The sequence below is a fragment of the Pleurodeles waltl genome, chromosome 2_2 (assembly GCF_031143425.1).
Source record: "Pleurodeles waltl isolate 20211129_DDA chromosome 2_2, aPleWal1.hap1.20221129, whole genome shotgun sequence".
Classification (NCBI taxonomy): domain Eukaryota; kingdom Metazoa; phylum Chordata; class Amphibia; order Caudata; family Salamandridae; genus Pleurodeles; species Pleurodeles waltl.
In genome coordinates, this window is record NC_090439.1 from 7279194 (window position 1) to 7298179 (window position 18986).

The window sequence follows — 18986 nt, forward strand, 5'->3', positions numbered from 1 at the left end:
AATTCCTACAGGCAGGACTATTGTGTTTTAAAAGTGTAATGATGCCCCCTAGTGGGAACAAGTGGCCTCTTCCTCTGCATGTATGAAAGCTGGGATCACCTCAGTTCTTCCACCTCTCAGAGGGACGCCACTGGTGTTTATTACTTTCTGGGTTAAATAAGTTAAATTAACTGCTTAATCAGTTTAGCAAGGTAAACTCGGGAATCAGGGACCCGGTCTAATGTTTGTTTGCTTTGTTTACTGCACACCTACTTTCTCAGAAAAAGAAAAGTAGCTGTCATTTGGAGCCATTAGTCACACCCACCGGGGTAAGCAGAAGGGCATGGCTCAGATCTGTGTATGTTGAAGGTGAAATAAAAGAAGGCGGGTTGCTGTTGGCAGCTTCAGAAGGCAAACAGAGTAGGCTGCACCGAAAGGAAGTAAGGTCTGCAAACCTCTAACACAATGGTGAGTACTGAGGTGTTTCCTTCAGTCTGTATTATATAATACTCTTTTCAATGGTTTACAATGTTTTCATCCATTTTTGCCCTGTTGCACAAATGTTTATATAAAATGGGCTGGCGCAAAACAAACATTTGATCGAGTTTTTTTGTTCAAGTGCAAAGTTTCTGGAATCTAATGGACAAATCATTTTGTGGCTTGTACTTTGCAAGTGGTCAATGGAATTGACTGGCAATGATCGACTTTTGTCATTGTAGGGTCCTCGTTATACTCAAGGACCCTGGAATTATGCGACAGAGGAGGAACAAATTAAAGCAGCAGGGTTAACGAAATTGTGTGGCACAAAATGCAAATTATGCGTCGTTATGCGACACATTCTATAACAGTAATACTAAATTATTTTGTCATTAGCACCAGTTTAACATCCAAGCACACCACTAAGAAACTGAGAAATGATCAGTCCAGTTCTGCGCATGGCCTTCCGCTGTGTGGGAACACATTTCACAGCGTTTTTAGTAAATTTTAATCCGTGGGAGCTCGACACACTTTTTTTGTTAAAATCTGCAGATTGTGGAGAAGTTGATGGATTATGTAGAAAACGCTGCAAATCCATAACTATGCAGAAAACACTGGGGCTGCAGAATCGCTTATCCAGTGACCCTGATTATAACTAATGCGGCAAAACTGCGTTAGTACTTCCACACAGGATTGACCGATAAACAGGGTTAATTTCTGGTATACAGCACAACTTCATGTTTTACCCTGGGAAATGGGTAATCAGTATTTATCACCAATTCCACCGTGATGGAATTCTGGCATTCAGGGATATTTTCAACAGAGGAGTCGTGGCAAGTTTTACCTGGTCAGCAGATCACCCAGAGGATGTAGTATTACTGCACAGCCCAGGCCCCTGATTAAGGCACACATCGTGTTTCTAATAATGTCAAAATGTGTGCCTAGTTATGCACATCTACCTATTATTCTGCAGAGATTACGCATGTCTTTACTGTATTTGCAGCACGAGAAGGCCGAAAAGGTAGTAGTGCAGATTAGAAAAAAGGTGTCTAGGGGTGTGCAACATAGGTAAATTTGACATTTGTGAGTATGTGACTTTTAAAAAAAAGTCACCAGCATTACAAAGTTTGTTAAGTATAACAATAAATAATGGGTGAAAAGACACACACAAAATTGATTTCGCAGTCTTTAAATCTCTGAAAAACTTACATTTTTTACAAATGAATTACCCTGCAAAATTATTTCTGTTTTGTGTTAGTTGTTGGTGGGCTTCGAGCCACAGGGTGGAAAAATGGGTAAAAAGCACATGCTTTCCACAAATTGGAAAATAGTAATATATGTTATGTACAGTGGTTAGAAACTGAAATTATTTAATATACAGGGCTACATAAAGAAGTTACTACTGTTCTTTATTATTATTATTTTCATTGCTATTGTTATGAATAGTAATAAACTTAACAGGACATGCAAGCTGCATTCAAACACCTACTGCTTGTGCAGTACTGCCCAGCATGAAAATACAAAGCAAATGGAAAAAAGTGAATTGTACCTTTAGTGGAGATGTACAAGTGTTCTTAATAAACAAACAATAATCCTTAATTAAACATGTTTATGTAAGCATAGGTTTAAAGCTCCACACACCCGCTCTGCAGTGGCAGGACTGAGACATGTTTGACGGCTATTCTAGTGGATGGCACAATTAGTACTACAGGCCCACTAGTAGCATTTTATTTACAGGCCCTTGGCACACCTAGTGCACTCTACTAGGGACTTACAAGTAAATCAAATATGACAATTGTGGATTAGTCAGTGTTACCATGCTTTAGAGTACAGAGCACCTGCACTTTAGCACTGGTCAGCAGTGGTAAAGTGCACAGAATCCTAAAAGCCAGCAAAAATGAGTCAGAAAAACAGGATGTCAGTGGGGAAAAAGTTAGGGGAAACCACACCAAGGATGTCAGTTCACACCTCATTCTAAATTTACAGCAAATTAAGTGTTCACTAGATGTATCTTATTTCATGTGCCTTGTGCTTTTGAAAAATGTTTAGTTTACATGAATGCATCTTTGTTAACCCAGCCCTATTATGTCATGTCAGTCCATACTGAGTGTGTGGCTTTTCTGTCCAAACCCTATAAAAACTGTTTTTGGGATATGTGCCAGAGGTTTTTGCATTTTCATATAGAGCAGACACTCTACTAGTCTGTTTACTTAGTCTATGCTCAGTCTTTTTGGTGAACTCTTCGGAGGAAAATTCTATGTCGCTCTTCTTGCTGAGCTATACATTGGTTTTGGCTGTTACTTGCTTTTGAAATCAACCTTATTCTAATTATTTTGCATTATTTGATTTTTACATATTATGATTGTTGATTCCCATGGTTTAACTAATGACTTTTTGCCTTCTGTAATTATTTTAATTTTGAATAATCCAGTATGGTCTTGACTTGAATTCTTGTCTTGTGGAGGTTTTATTTACTGACGCTGGATTTAGTCTTATGAAGATTCAAGATTCCCACTCCTCTTAATTGTTTTAGTTACAGCATCAACAGAGCATTAGTTGAGAATTATTGAAGATGGATGGATATAAATGGCCAGGAATGGATATAAATAGCCAGGTATGGCAGAGAAGCAAGCTGCAAGACCATAAATGTATGCTTAGGTGTAGAGCAACATGTTGTAGTGAGCAACTTCAGAGTGCTTCTTTCCTATTCTTAGATAATGTTGGGAAACCAGGTTTGATGAATAAAGATATTTGCAAACTTTAGTTGATCCTTCAATGGTAAGTTTGACTCAAAACAGTGGTGCATTTCTAAAAGTGCTGTGCAATTTGGGAGGAGGTGGTAAATGCCCCACAGAATGCTCCTGTATGGTGCCCTCAGCCATAGATTATATAGAGCAAGCACCAGCATCTAATTTGCTCGCACTACTGCAAACAGGGACCCAGTGCTCAGCTCAGCCTTATGCTCCTTCTCAAAATGCACATTCGGATTTCCATTCATCAGAGAGCAGCACCAATAGAGATGGCCAGGGACTTAACCCAGGCCCCTGCAGCCCCCAGGGCACAGAGGAGCCCCACCCTTCAAGGGGGGGCTCATTCACCCTAAGACCTATGGCTATCTGTGAGATCTGGATGTCTCAGTAATGCCTTAACACATTCTGAGGGGGGACAATATTTTATGTAACACCAATGGAGATGGCTTTTGGAGGAAATGGTTGAAAAGTTATATTATTACCTGCAATGGGCCAGAAAATATATGTGTTGAAGGGATCTTTTAGGGGAGAAAAGGTATGTTTCTTTTCTAAAACACCACTGTTTATTTGTTGGTGAGTCCTGCTGTGAGTCATCTGTGGCCAGCACTGCTCAAAATGTATGTAAATATTGAAGGCTGCTTGCCAGAAAGGGCAGATCATAACACCTCATAGGCCTGTAATGGAAGTGTCAGGTCACATTCTAGATCACTACAGGGATGTCCTATTTGTATCATCCGATGCCCAGAACATATCGTTTGTGGTAAATAAAAAAATCGGCTTGAAGATTTTGGTTACAGGACAATAAGACAGCCCCAGCCTTTAGGCTGCCAGTTTACAGCACCACAGTATGGCGGTGAAAAAGTTCATTTGTTGCCAAAAAAAGATATGAATCCCTATGTAAAGAATGGTCAATATGATGCATGTAGCCCATAAAAGCAAACTCTTTACTGTTAGAGTAAGCACTGTAACGCACTCCAATAAGTAGTGAGCTCAGATTGTATCAATGATTGTGGTTTCAATTTAAAAATGGGTACATATTTGCAAAAATTGACAATTTGACACAATTTATAATGCTCGGAGAAAGCTCCTTTACTGTATGCAAATACATGCAGAAGAATGGAAGCCAGATTGGTGCTTTTATTTTAAAAGCAGAAATGTGGCCCAAAAATATTTGCAATTTGAAAAAAACAAACAAAGGTTGCAGGCAGCTTTGCAAAACTACTGTGCAATTTCCTCCCTTTCAAAGTAAAAAGTACACAAAAATATTTAGACTTGAACAAAAAAAGAGGAAGTTCAGCTACTTTTACTAATTTATAGGACATTTTAAGGACAACTTTAAATACAATTTCTCTGAAGTAGCATTTAATTTTTAATTAAATTTGTTTAATGCATGCTGGCAGAAATTGGGTTATACGCTGTGAAGTAGGTGAGTCCTTCATGAGTAATAAGTCTGCCACTTCCTTTTTACTGCAAACCAAGTACACCATTGTAGCATTTGATTCTCTCAGGGTAGCGAAGCAGAGCGACCTATGGCCTACGCTGGAAAGGTACTGTGAGCTTTTACCCCCAGCTTGCTGGTATACTCAGTAAGTCATTGTTCAATTAGTGTTTTCTCTTATAAGAGGGAAAAGTACTTTATTATCAGTCCATCACAAAATACTATGCATCAATTTACAAATATATGCATTGAGGTAGATCGAAATACCTTTGGTGACACCCTCAGAACAGTTCACACACCCGGATAGCTCTGAACCTTAGCACCACAATAACACCACTTGTCCTAAACACATCATAAGGGGTGTTATTAATTAAAATACACCAGTTGGGATAAAGGCAGCATTGCATAATACTCATTAAAACATGGAACCTTTGATTGTCAATCACATTCTTGTCAAACAGTTATACATTTAATAAAATGTGTGCCACAGTCTTATTTCAATTGTTAAGCATGCTGCATCTGGGGGTGGGGGGAGTTGACCAACATGGCGACCGGAGCGGCAGCATTATCTGTAGCTCCGCTCCCGGCCGTAGTAATCATCCTGGTGGCGGCGCCTCCCGGCTCCTCTGGGACAGGTACCAGCCTCCATGCTGCCCAGGACCCCCCTTGAGAGGCTAGTGGGCTTGGGTCCCGTTGTCAGAGACGTCCCTCGGCGGTAGCAGCGGCTCGCGCAGAGGAGAGGCGGGGCCTGCTGCCCATGGCCAGAGTGCGCGCCTCCTGTGGGGCTGGAGCCCGGCATCGCCATCGTGAAGGAGCCAGACTTCGAGCCCCGCTCCCGCGGGATTGCAAGTAAGCGGGCTAGGGACGGGCACTTCGGCCCGAACGGAAGCAGGCGCTCATACGGAACCGGCGCCGACCGGCAGGGCCTGGCTTGGGGATCTTCGGTGGTGCAAACCGAGCCACGGCGCGCACAACGAGGCCCAGTTTCCCATCCAGAACAGAGGGAACTATTGTGGGCGAGGACCAGCAGCAAACACCACAGCGGCTACCATATGTACTTTTGATACCTCATGTGCCCCATCCGTGGGGGATCGACTCCTACCTGTCTCTGACGTTGGGCATGTTCTCCCCGTGGCCTTCCAGTGGCCTGGCTGATCGATGGGCCCGGAGGGGATCAGGGTGCAGGGGCCGGGGGCCCCGGCTGCAGACCATACGTCAGGTCCTGTGACCAAGCGGTGCTCAGCCCATAAATCCGGGTTGTGCCATGGACCACTGCTTAGCGCGAAGCAAGGAGGGGATCTGGGCCCTACCCCTAGCTGAGCCCGGACACGACAGTGGTGAGGTGAGCGTGTGGGCAACCCACTGAGTAGGATCGAGAAGATGTGCGGACCAAATCGCAGCGTGAAACACGCGCTCTCCACCACGACTGCCAAAAAGCTACCTCAATCACCATTGGGTGTACTGGTCGTGCCCGAATAACAGCAGGGGCCCACACTTATTCCCCATCGCTACATGGCAGACGTCTAACCAGCACAGTACCAAGGCATCCTAGGTGCATCATCTAGCCTGGGAAGCATACAGCTAGGCGCACAATACTCTCAGCCTTTCACTGCCATAGGCGTCAAATGGGCAAGCCAAAAACTCCACGGGCACCCCCCGGACCATGGAATCAATTGCTCCTCCCCCTAGTGACCACGACGCGACATGTCAAGTGCTACAGAAAGTGGAACTCACCCTACACACTCATACAGCGCAGTTTGAAAAGATACTACAAGCCATCTTGGACACCAGGATTACCCTAGAAGCATAAATAGGATCTGTTGCAGCGGACGTCAGCATACTACAGGCAGACCAGCATGCACTGTCAGATCGTGTGATAGAACTGGAAAAAGACATCGCAACCCTTCCCCCGACAGTGAAAGAATTACAAGCACAGATTAACCATTTGGCAGCAGAAGTAGACGACCTAAAACACAGAGCTGAGGATGCAGAGGGAAGGTCACAGCGCAACAACATCCGGGTAGTGGGGTTCCCAGAATGTGTCGAAGGCCCCAGCACATAATTATTCGTGGAACATTGGCTCATGGAGACGATTCTAAAAGACAAAGTCCCAAAGATCTTCGCAATAGAACACGCCCACAGAGTGCCTGGTAAACCCCCACCACCTGGAGCGCAGCCCCGCTCCTTGATAGCAAGGGTACTCAACTATCGAGCAGTTATTCCACAAAACAGGACCTGCACGCTTTGAAAATGTAACGATCACAGCCTACCCAGACTTCACTACGGAGGTACAAAGGAAACACAGCTCTTTCTACCGAGTCAAGGAACGCCACCGCGAGCACAACATCAAATATGCGCTGTTATACCCAGCCAGGCTCTGTGTACAAGATAACTCCAGAGTCCATTTCTTCACCACCCTGGAAGACGCCTGGACCTAGCTACACACCAAGGGCCTGGCCGGCTCGGCGGACGCCGAAAACAGAGAGGAAATCTGGTCCCCCCCAAAGGCAAAATGCAGGCAGCGCACAAAACAGGGAACTAAACCCACACCAGAACAATCTGTTGAAGAGCACTCCCGACTGCTGCAGGCTACATCGCAATTTGTAAATGAATCCCCAACAACTACGTCCAGTCATACGGATGTCGAACCAGACCGAGACGCCCACTCGGACTCCACAGACTCCCCCCAGGGCCGACCCTTACTCCGCGCTTGGCCGACGATATATAACACACACCTAAAGCCCGGTCATTCACGTAACTTATGATGTGGCAGGCATGCAGACCTTAGAGTTTACTCAAGCAGATACCCGGGCGCCCGACAGGCTGGTGCCGAGGGCCCACAACGCCACTCTCCACTATGGGGCCTGTGACTGGGGTCCTGGGCGGCAGGCAGGGGGACAGCTGCATAAGGGGCCGGGAACTTTGACGACCAGACCTCATCAACTCAATTCACACCCGCTCCATATGGACCAGTCTCTCCAGTCGTTAATCAGCAGAATTCTACCCGCCACGGAACAGCTAATGTTAATGTGTTATATAGTTATTTGTTCTTTCATCACCCAATGGGTTTTCCCCATGATGTTTACATGGGCACACATCAACAGCATTGCACGTCACATTTGCTCCACAAGCAACAGCGCGATCAACAGAACGAAGGGTACAAACATGTCAGTATCGGGTGGTAGTGGGCATCTCTCAAACACAAAAGAGGTGGGGGTCCCTCTCAATCCTCAACCAGATAAACCTACAACCTCACATGGCTACCCAAGGTCAAAAACACATCCCACGATGTAAGGTGCTCACAGGGAACATAAGGGGTATGGCATCACCGCGTAAGCGTCAGCGGGTACACACCTATCTCAGGAGACACCAAATCCATCTAGCTATGCTGCAAGAGACACACCTCTCAATTGCCACACTAGAAAGCACACATGTAAAATGGAAAGGGCAATTATACGGGACCACATCCTCTCCGTTCGCTCGTGGAGGGGCGATATGGATCGCCCCGGGAGTCCCATTCGTCATGGCTTGCACGCAGATAGACCCTAACGGCAGATACGTGGTCCTGGAGGGCGCACTGGACAGCTTGCCTCTATCGCTGGTAGCGCTGTACACCCCCAACACCAACCAACACGACCTTTTATGCACACTATCAACCGGAATCTTTAGCGACCCGGCTGCAGACAGTATATGGGGTGGTGACTTCAACTGCGTCTTAGACATCCACATGGACCGCTCCTTTCCCCCACTCGGCACCGCCCCGACCAACCGCACCTCACACGAACTGGTAACGTGGGTCTCAAAAAATGGTTTGAGAGATGTTTGGAGATCTGGGCATTCAATTCATCGTAAATATTCCTACTATTCCCCAGTGGACAGCCTACACACCAGGATAGATGTGCTCCTTGCGTCAGCGGCAGTAATCCACAAGATATGCACATCAGAATACCTGGCGCGCACCATATCAGACCACAGCCTGTTATGCTCAACTTTAGACTGGGGCCGCACACACACACGTATACCCACATGGCGCCTACAGAGACACTTGCAGATCCCCCCTTCCACGCAGATCTAGCCAAATGCTTGTCCAATTATTTCTCCCTGAATAATAACACAACTGCATTACGCGCAACCGAATGGGACGCCCACAAAGTTGTGGTGCGTGGGCACTGCCTAGCAGCTTCAGTAGGGGTAAGGCGTACATTAACCAAAGAGCTGAAAGGACTAGAGACTAAGTTACGAAAGGCAGAGGTGGCGGTCTCCAGAAATGAGATGCCAATGGAAGAGCTGAAATTATTAAGGGCTAGTCACAGAGAGGCAGACACCAGACTGTGTAAACATGATTACAGACATTACACAACACGTCAATATGCAGAAGGAGATAGATCAGGGCGGCTATTGGCGTGGCTAGTTCGCCAGCCATCGCAACCCTTACCCATAGGTGCGATCCGTCTGCACTCGGGTAATATTATTAACACTCAGGTGGAAATTAACGAGGCCTTTTATACATACTACCGCTCCCTATACTCACCCCCACCTCCACCAACTGTGCAACAAATGACCAAATTTTTGTCAATAATCCCCCAAAACCAACAACTAACCGAAAACGCAGACATACTGGATAGCCCAATCACTATAGAAGAAGTCCGTCTGGCGTTGTCACAGATGGCACGCAGCAAAGCACCCGGCTCAGACGGTCTGCCAGAAGAATATTTAAACTCCCAAGCAACCCATCTTTTGCAGCCACTACTAGAGGTGTTTAACGAGTACTCCCGAAGTCAGGCCGTGACCCCCTAGATGTCAGATCTTACCGTCCACTTTCCCTACTTAACTCCGACTGCAAGCTTCTCGGAAAAATCCTAGCAAACAGATTACTCCCCTATCTTCCAAGTTTGATACACAACAATCAATCTGGATTTATACCTGGGAGAAGGACCTTCTTAAATATCAGAAGATTAATCCGTATAATGCACAGTTACATGGGCGGTGAGGCGGTAGCATTGTCAATGGACATAGAAAAAGCGTTCGACACGCTGAGCTGGGACTTCCTTGTGCACACACTCAAAGCGCTGGGTTTTGGCACCGGCTACATAAGATAGATTTAAACACTATATGCTAAACCCACAGCCCCAGGACAAGTTATCTCTGAATCATTCCCAATAGGTAGAGGCACTAGGCAGGGGTGTCCGCTATCCCCCTTATTGTTCGGGATAGCCATGCAACCACTAGCGATCAAGCGCCGCAGCCATGCCCAAATATGGGGCATCCCAGAATTTAACACACACCACATTTTATCCCTATATGCGGATGACGCCCTGATATATCTACGCAATCACGCCACCTCCATGGCTTGGGTAATGACAATACTGGACACCTTTGCATCTACCTCCGGCCTACGAATTAACTGGACTAAGTCATGCATCTTCCCTCTTACTCCTATAGCAAAGGAAATATGTGGGGCACTACCGGAATATCAATTACCATGGTCTCATTCCACCTTCAAGTACTTAGGCATACAGATATATCACTCCATGGCAGACCTTAAAGAAGGCAATATTGATAGAGTTGTGTCCATGGTTCTGTCAATGCCTCCTTACCGTTTTGGGGTTCGCTCCCTTTATCCCCTATGGGAAGGGAAGCCATAGCCAAAATGCTTATCCTCCCAAGATTTCTATATTACTTCGCTGCGCTCCCAATACTTCTACTGCGATCGTTCTTTCAATCGCTGCACTCCCTGATGACTGACCTACTCTGGGGCAGAGATAGGCGCAGAGTAGCACTATCCACATCGCAATATCTGCAAGACATGGTTGGATTAGGCATGCCAAATTTTGAGTTATACTGCGCCGCTGCCCAACTGCAACGGCCATCCACGTGGCTCAGTGAGTCCCTCTCAGAAGAGCGTAAAGCGATAAAGGTATTAATAGCATCGCTCCCGATCCTAACTTCACTATTAGCTAGTCCCCATCGCCCACAGAAAGGGGCTATATTGCAAGATGTAGCCAGATCTTGCTGGCACAGGTACGTCCAAGGCAAAACCCCTACAATTCCATACTCTCCCTCGCTGCCGTTGGCACAGCTCCTGGGGGCCCAAAAGTTATCAATGCATCACGATATATGTAGCATTGGGCTGTTAAGTGTAGGCGAATACTACTCGGGCTCTAAGCTGCGTTCCTTTGGGGAACTAGTGGACTTGGGGGAGACTCACGCAGGGGCCTTTCTCACATACGGTGAAATCAAACTACTACTCAACAACATTTGGGAACACAGTAACTCTGAGCCACAGGAATCACAACTGCTCACTGCGATTCTCACAATAGGCAATACAATAGGCACAATAACAAAATTATACAAGCTTCTACTATCTGGAGCTTGCTCGGAATTACCACAAGCCAAGGCCCGCTGGGACACGGCCCTCCCCTCACCTTTACCCCAGAATACCTGGTCCGCAGCATTATCAATGGTCAAAAATGTATCTCGCAATACTAGACTGAGCTACACTCAGTTCAACTACATTCACCACTCCTATCTATCTCCGGCCTGTATAAAAAGATATACCCGAACTCAGACCCAGAAGGCCCCAGATGCGCTACTCCAGCAGCAGATTTCTATCATGTGCTGTGGAGCTGCTCCCCTGTGAACACGGCCTAGCAACCTATCACCGATACCACAGCTGACATTGCCGGACATACCCTAACACCCACACCAGAATCTTGCCTGCTAGGCATACGTCGGCGTAGCAAAGGTGACAAACTCCTTCATAAATTTATTGACTTAGCCTTTGTGGTATTCAAGCGCTTGAAAGCCACGCATTGGAAGGCCCCACACGCCCCGTTACATGCTACCTGGCTCCGAGACTTTCTCAGGTGCTCACAGGCAGAGGCTCAAACATTATGGGCCTGATTCTAACTTTGGAGGACGGTGTTAAACCGTCCCAAAAGTGGCGGATATACCACTTACCGTATTACGAGTCCATTATATCCTATGGAACTCGTAATACGGTAGGTGGTATATCCGCCACTTTTGGGACGGTTTAACACCGTCCTCCAAAGTTAGAATCAGGCCCTATGTCAGCTACAACACAGGGGACTGATCCAGGGCGGTGCTGAAATCTGGGATACTTTTGTGGTTAATATTGAGGCCAGAGATGATGCATACCCGAACCTTGGTCAAACTACATGATACAGACCCCGTTAAACCCTCATACTGTATATCCCCCCAGGGGCCAATATAGATAACACAGACATCATACTCACAGTACACCACTTAGGGCTCTTGCCCGCTAGACACACGAACACACGTTAAGCAAGTTCCCCCCTGCAGCGGAAATCTTAGTTGTCACGAAGAGACCACCTCCAGTGCAATACCCACCCCAGGCTCAGCCAAAATCCTCCCACAAACTGTAGACATAACTGATGCGCCACCTCCCCCTTTCCAAACAAAGACAGCCCAACCAACTCCAAATACCTGTTAAGCCACATAAAGGATACAAATGTGACGTTATTTATACGTTTTTATTTTATGTGTTACTTCGCAGTACGGCAAAATACAAACTGCATTATATAAGTTTATATATGCCTGTAAACAGAATACCAGAATTAATGGAGAAATGTACTGCCGTTCGTTCATCATGATTAATAAACAGATAAAAAAAAAAAAGCATGCTGCATCTGGAGCTAAAGAAGCAACTAACTCCACACTCTAGAATGTCTGTAAAAAATGGAAAGTGCTTGCAAATGTTGAAATCTTCTCCAGGGGCCATAAATATAACCCCCTGGGAGACTTGGGGGCGACTTTCTGGGCACACGTGCTGGGGGTGCAGGGGTGGCTGATCCACCTCTGACAGTCCGCAAACATGCACTCAAAATGTTGGTAGTGACTCTGCTCTCAACAGGCACTGCAAAAGCAAATATGCAATTTAATTTTCATACCCTTGTAATGGGTTGCAGGGTGCACTAGTGCCCGAAGAAGTGAATATTTAATGAGGGGCTCTGCTACTATGCGGGAGGCTTTTGTTTTAAATCTGCAGATTTGCACCACAATTTTCCATTTTTTAACCCCTTCGCTGCCAGACCTTTTATCCCTCAGGTGCCAAGCCTTTTTTGGGCTATTTGGGGCAGTTTGCGCTTAGGCCCTCATAACTTTTTGTCCACATAAGCTACCCACGCCAAATTTGCGTCCTTTTTTTCCAATATCCCAGGGATTCTAGAGGTACCCAGACTTTGTGGGTTTCCCTGAAGGAGATCAAGAAATTAGCCAAAATACTGTGAAAATTTCATTTTTTTCAAAAAAAGGGAAAAAAGGGCTGCAGAAGAAGGCTTGTAGTTTTTCCCCCGAAAATGGCATCAACAAAGGGTTTGAATTTTGTTCCATCTTCCCAGCTTTCAGGAACAAGCAGACTTGAATCAGAAAACCCCATTTTTCAACACAATTTTGGCATTTTACTGGGACATACCCCATTTTTACTATTTTTGCGCATTCAGACTCCTTCCAGTTAGTGACAGAAATGGTTGTGAAACCAATGCTGGATCCCAGAAAGCTAAACATTTCTGAAAAGTAGACAAAATTCTGAATTCAGCAACGGGTCATTAGTGTAGATCCTACAAGAGTTTCCTACAGAAAACAACAGCTGAAGTAAAGAAATATTGAAATTGAGGTGGAAAAACAGCCATTTTTCTCCATGTTTTACTCTGTAACTTTTTCCTGCGATGTCAGATTTTTTAAAGCAATATACCGTTACGTCAGCTGGACTCTTCTGGTTGCAGGGATATATAGGGCTTGTAGGTTAATCAAGAACCCTAGGTACCCACAGCCAATAAATGAGCTTCACCTTTCAATGGGTTTTCATTCTATACCGGGTATACAGCAATTCATTTTGCTGAAATATAAAAAGTGAAAAATAGGTATCAAGAAAACCTTTGTATTTCCAAAAAGGCCACAAGATAAGGTGTTGAGAAGCAGTGGTTGTTTGCACATCTCTGAATTCTGGGGTCCCCATACTAGCATGTGAATTACAGGGCATTTCTCAAATAGATGTCTTTTTTACACACTGTCTTACATTTGGAAGGTAAAAATGTAGAGAAAGACAAGGGACATTAACACTTGTTTTGCTATTCTGTGTTCCCCCAAGTTTCCCGATAAAAATGGTACCTCACTTGCGTGGGTAGGCCTAGCACCCGCGACAGGCTATGCCCCAAAACACAACGTGGACACATCACATTTTCAGAAAGAAAACAGAGCTGTTTTTTACAAAGTGCCTAGCTGTGGATTTTGGCCTCTAGCTCAGCCGGCACCTGAGGAAACCTAGCAAACCTGCGCATTTTTGAAAACTAGACACCTAGGGGAATCCAAGATGGGGTGACTTGTGGGGCTCTGACCAGGTTCTGTTACCCAGAATCCTTTGCAAACCTCAAAATTTGGCCCAAAAAACACTTTTTTCTCACATTTCGGTGACAGAAAGTTCTGGAATCTGAGAGGAGCCACAAATTTCCTTCCACCCTTCCAAGACTTGTGGGGCTCGGACCAGGTTCTGTTACACGAACGTGGACACATCACATTTTCAGAAAGAAAACAGAGCTGTTTTTACCCGATAAAAATGATACCTCACTTGTGTGGGTAGGCCTAGTGCCCGCGACAGGATATGCCCCAAAACACGACGTGGACACATCATATTTTCAGAAAGAAAACAGAGCTGTTTTTTACAAGGTGACTAGCTGTGGATTTTGGCCTCTAGCTCAGCCGGCACCTGGAGAAACCTAGCAAACCTGTGCATTTTTGAAAACTAGACACCTAGGAGAATCCAAAATGGGGTGACTTGTGGGGCTCTGACCAGGTTCTGTTACCTAGAATCCTTTGCAAACCTCAAAATTTGGCTAAAAAAACACTTTTTCCTCACATTTCGGTGACAGTAAGTTCTGGAAACTGAGAGGAGCCAAAAATGTCCTTCCACGCAGCGTTCCCCCAAGTCTCCTGATAAAAATGATACCTCACTTGTGTGGGTGGGCCAGGTGCCTGCAACAGAAAAAGGCAAAAAACTTGTAGAGATTGAGGGGATGGCACAGCGAGTTGATAAGCACATATTCTTCTTTTATACATCTTTAGGCTGACTCTGCTTTGGGGACCCACACAAGTGAGGTGTCATTTTACTTGGGAGACTGAGGGGTACGCTGGAGAGTGGGAATTTTGTGCTGGAGCGGTGATCCTACAAAGAAAAGTCCAGAAAATATGCTTTTTTAAGCACATTTTGAGGTTTGCAGAGGAGTCTGGGTAAGAAATGTTGGGGGATCCACACAAGCCACACCTCCCTGGACTCCTTAGGGTGTCTAGTTTTAAAAAATGTCTGGGTTTGGTAGGTTTCCCTAGATGAAGGCCGCACCCAGGACCAAAAACATAGGTGCCCCTCCCCCCCAAACACAGGTAGTTTTGTAATATATCATTTTGATGTGTCCACATAAGTCTGTGATGTGCCAAACACTAAAACTGTGAAAAGAAACGCACTTAGGTTATGTGAAAAAGACCCCTCACCCACCAATCAAGTTGGTGGCATGCTTCATCATCGGGGTCCCACCTGAGACACCTAGCGTGTCACAAGTGTGCTGCGACGCCTGATTACAGCGGAGCAGGTTTTGTCATTTTTAACCACACATACTGGTTGGATTTGGCACGAGGGTGAGTGATGGTTCAGCAGATCAAATTTTATTAACAAGTGATTTCACAAAAGTGAAATGCACTGTTAATAACTGAAAGGCCAAAAAACTGAACAAATTAATCACAGCTCGTGAGCTGTAAAGCCCCGGTAAGGCACCAACCGCTTTACAGTCCATTCACACACCTTTCATACATGACATGCACAAGACCATTCACACCGGCAGCCACGGGCCCAGCACATTACAACACTCGCATTGACAGACAGCGCCACTCAAGGGCCCATCACTTTCATATGCCCACATGCCTGATACAGCAATCACTCCAACTGATGTGTGTGGACTGGCGTTTGTCTGGCACCGCCAGCCAAGCGCCACCCCATGCACACCGCCAGCCAAGCGCCACCCCACACACACCGCCAGCCAAGCGCCACCACACACACACTGCCAGCCAAGCGCCACCCCACGCACACCACCAGCGAAGCGCCATCGCACGCACACCGCCAGCCAAGCGCCACCCCACGCACACCGCCAGCCAAGCGCCACCCCACACATACCATCCCTTTTTTTTTGTTTTTAAACAACAAAGAAACCACTAATCATAAATAAGTACAAAACTACAAACACAAAAGCTCTAACTGAATACATGACTAATGCCAACCGTGAAACTGAACATATAAAAATATAAAACAGCAGTTTACGCTCACGGAATTTCCCAATAATTCTTTTGTGTGTGGTAGCTCCTGAAACAGCCACCCACACACAGCCCAGGCTTTGAAGGACAATCAGGGCAGTACATCCTAGTCTCCTTCCTGATACTTCTTCGAGCACAGACTCTACATCTCTTAGCAGGAAAGTTTTTTTGGGCAGTGGGAGGAATGTGCTCAGCAAAGTGACGATCTTTCAATCTAGCCACATCCTCCACCACTGCTTCTCTAGGTACTCTTGCCTGTTCCAGCACAACAAGGCTAGCTATGATAGACTCCTGAAATTTCACAAATGTCATCCTTGACTCTGGAGAACTATCCTTGAACACAACAAAAGGATTAAAAGTTTCCAAGTGGAACAAGTGAACCGCTAATTTCTTATACCAAATATAAGACTTAGGAGCAGCAGTGTAAGGTTCCAACCTCTGATCTACTCTATCAACACCACCCATGTGCTTATTATAGCCTAAGATGCACACAGGTTTGCGCACTTCGGCAACCTGACCCCAAACAGCCACAGGTGGAGTACTCTCATCATGGATGGTACTTAGCATGTATACATCCCTCTTGTCTACAAATTTCAGAGTTAGCAGCTCATCATTCCGCAAGGCACTGCACTGTCCCTTCTCAAGTTTTTTACAGACAAGCTCTCTTGGATAGCCTTTCCGATTAGAGCGGATTGTGCCACAAGCAACAGTGTCCACTCTGAACAACTCCTTGAACAACTGAACTCCAGTGTAGAAGTTATCTACATATAAATGGTGACCTTTGTTAAACAGTCGTCTAGCAAGTTCCCACACAATTTTCTCACTAACTCCAAAAGTGGGTGGACAACCAGGGGGGTCAATATTGGAATCCCTACCAGTGTAGACCCGGAAATTATAAACATATCCTATACTACTTTCAGACAGCATGTACAATTTAATTCCATACCGTGCCCTCTTGCTAGGAATGTACTGCCTAAAAACCAAACGACCCTTGACCATAACCAAGGACTCATCTAGAGATATTTCTTTGCCTGGAAAAAAAGATCTCTGAAAACCGATCTACCAAATGATCAAGGACAGGTCTAATCTTAAAAAGACGGTCAGAATCAGGATGATCTTGTGGCAAGGCTAAAGCATTATCTACAAAATGCAACATCCGAAGAAGAAGCTCATACCGGTTACGACTCATGATGGCAGGAAATATAGCAGTTGCCATCAAGGGACTAGTAGACCAATGTGAAGCCAGCGATGGCTTCCTTATCAGCCCCATCAAAAAAGTTAAACCCAAGAACTTTTTCAACTCTTCCAGATTTGTGGGAATCCACCGGCTAGCTCTAGAGTGTGGCTTAAGTCTGGCAGCGTTGTCCCTCAAAAACTGCTCTGCATACAAATTAGTCTGCTCAACAATCTCTCTAAAAAATATATTGTCCATAAACAACTCAAAAAAGTTGACGGGCAAAAAGTTTTCCGTATTAACTCGACACCCTGGAAAACCAGTAAACGTAGGAAACTGTGGCTGCTCCATGTTTGGTGCAACCCACGTGTCAGGTCTTCCAATGGGAAGTCTTTCAGCCACTGGCTCCTGCACCATCGGCTCATCAGTGTCCTCCTCTAAAACAGGCCCTTCATCAGCACTGAGAGTGGCTTCATCATCAGATGATTCCTCTCTGACAGAAAATTCCCTTCCAGAATCTTGCACTTCCTCCTCTGCCTCAGATGCAGAGTCAGTCTCATATTCATGGTCAGAAGACGACTCAAAAAGCACACTAACAACCTGCTGAGCGGTCATCCTACGGCTAGCCATGATCCTTCCTACAAAAGTGAACTGGACAAATACACCACCAACAACCAGCACTGTGTAAGATAAGTAACAAAGTGTAGCTTTATCACTAAGAGTTATAAACTCAAAAACTATACTGCTCACTTGCCTGAAAAAGCTTGGCTCACCAGCAACTACTCTGCACAGCCACAGCAATCACCAATGATATCCCACTAAAAAGAGAAAAAAAGCAAATTAGACATAAGACAACACAATAATCATTTTGCATAAATCTAAGGACAATTTCACACACAATCCTGCATTCAGTACACCACCTACAAACATGTCATTCATGCATGGCAACAATACTCACTTGGAGTAAATTTATTTACTTACCTAAAACATGCAACTACGCAAACCGCAGGACAACTACTGCCAAAACTGCAACAAGCCACAGCAAAGTCAGCAAAAGCTTTGAACTAGAACAAAAAGGAGAAAAACTGTTATCATCATAAAAGCAAATATTTCGCCAGTTGATAAACACCCCGCCACCAACCATTTTTAAATTTTCCCTCGTGTCTAGGGTTCTCTGCTTGGGGGAAGATGGGCCTAAAAAAAATAGGCCAATCTGCCCCCAAGGGGGAAGAAATGCCATAGAATATATTGCCCCCTTTGGGAGTGACCCTTGCCCAAGGGTCCAACCCCCCCACACAAAGCACACACATGATCCCTGGCACTAAGTGGATTCTGCCCCACTTGGGGGCAGATTGCCCAACAAAAAAAAAAAAAAAGACTGATCTGCCCCCGGGGGGGGGGGGGGGGAAAGGGGGGGGGAGAACTGCCCAATAGTGCTTTTTGGCCCTTGGGGGCGACCCTTGCCCAAGGGGGCACCTCCCAACACAAAAAAAACAAAAGAAAAAAAAAATCCCTGGCATCTTCATGGTTTCTGCCCCCCCCCCGGGGGACAGAAGGGCCTACAAAAAATAGGCCAATCTGCCCCCGGGGGGGCAGAAATCACCCAGATTGCATTGCCCCCTTTGGGGGGTGACCCTTGCCCAAGGGGCCACCCCCCACACAAAGCACACACACATACATTATCCCTGGTGCTATGGGGATTCTGCCCCTATTGGGGGCAGAAAGGCCTAAAAACAAATTGGCCTATCTGCCCCCAAGGGGTGCAGAACTGCCCAATAATGCATTTTTGCCCATGGGTCCGACCCTTGCCCAAGCGGCCGCCCCCAACACA

The 18986-nt window shown here is 45.8% G+C and overlaps 1 protein-coding gene across 1 annotated transcript in view; it reads left to right on the plus strand.

The window, feature by feature from the left end:
• Positions 1-344: 344 nt before the first annotated feature.
• Positions 345-18986, plus strand: part of LOC138279655 (cytosolic non-specific dipeptidase-like) — a 280513-nt gene continuing 261871 nt past the window's right edge. Inside the window, exon 1 of the mRNA XM_069219419.1 lies at positions 345-447. Coding sequence (XP_069075520.1) covers positions 445-447 — 3 coding nt within the window. The 5' untranslated portion in view covers positions 345-444. The remainder of the gene's footprint in view (positions 448-18986) is intronic.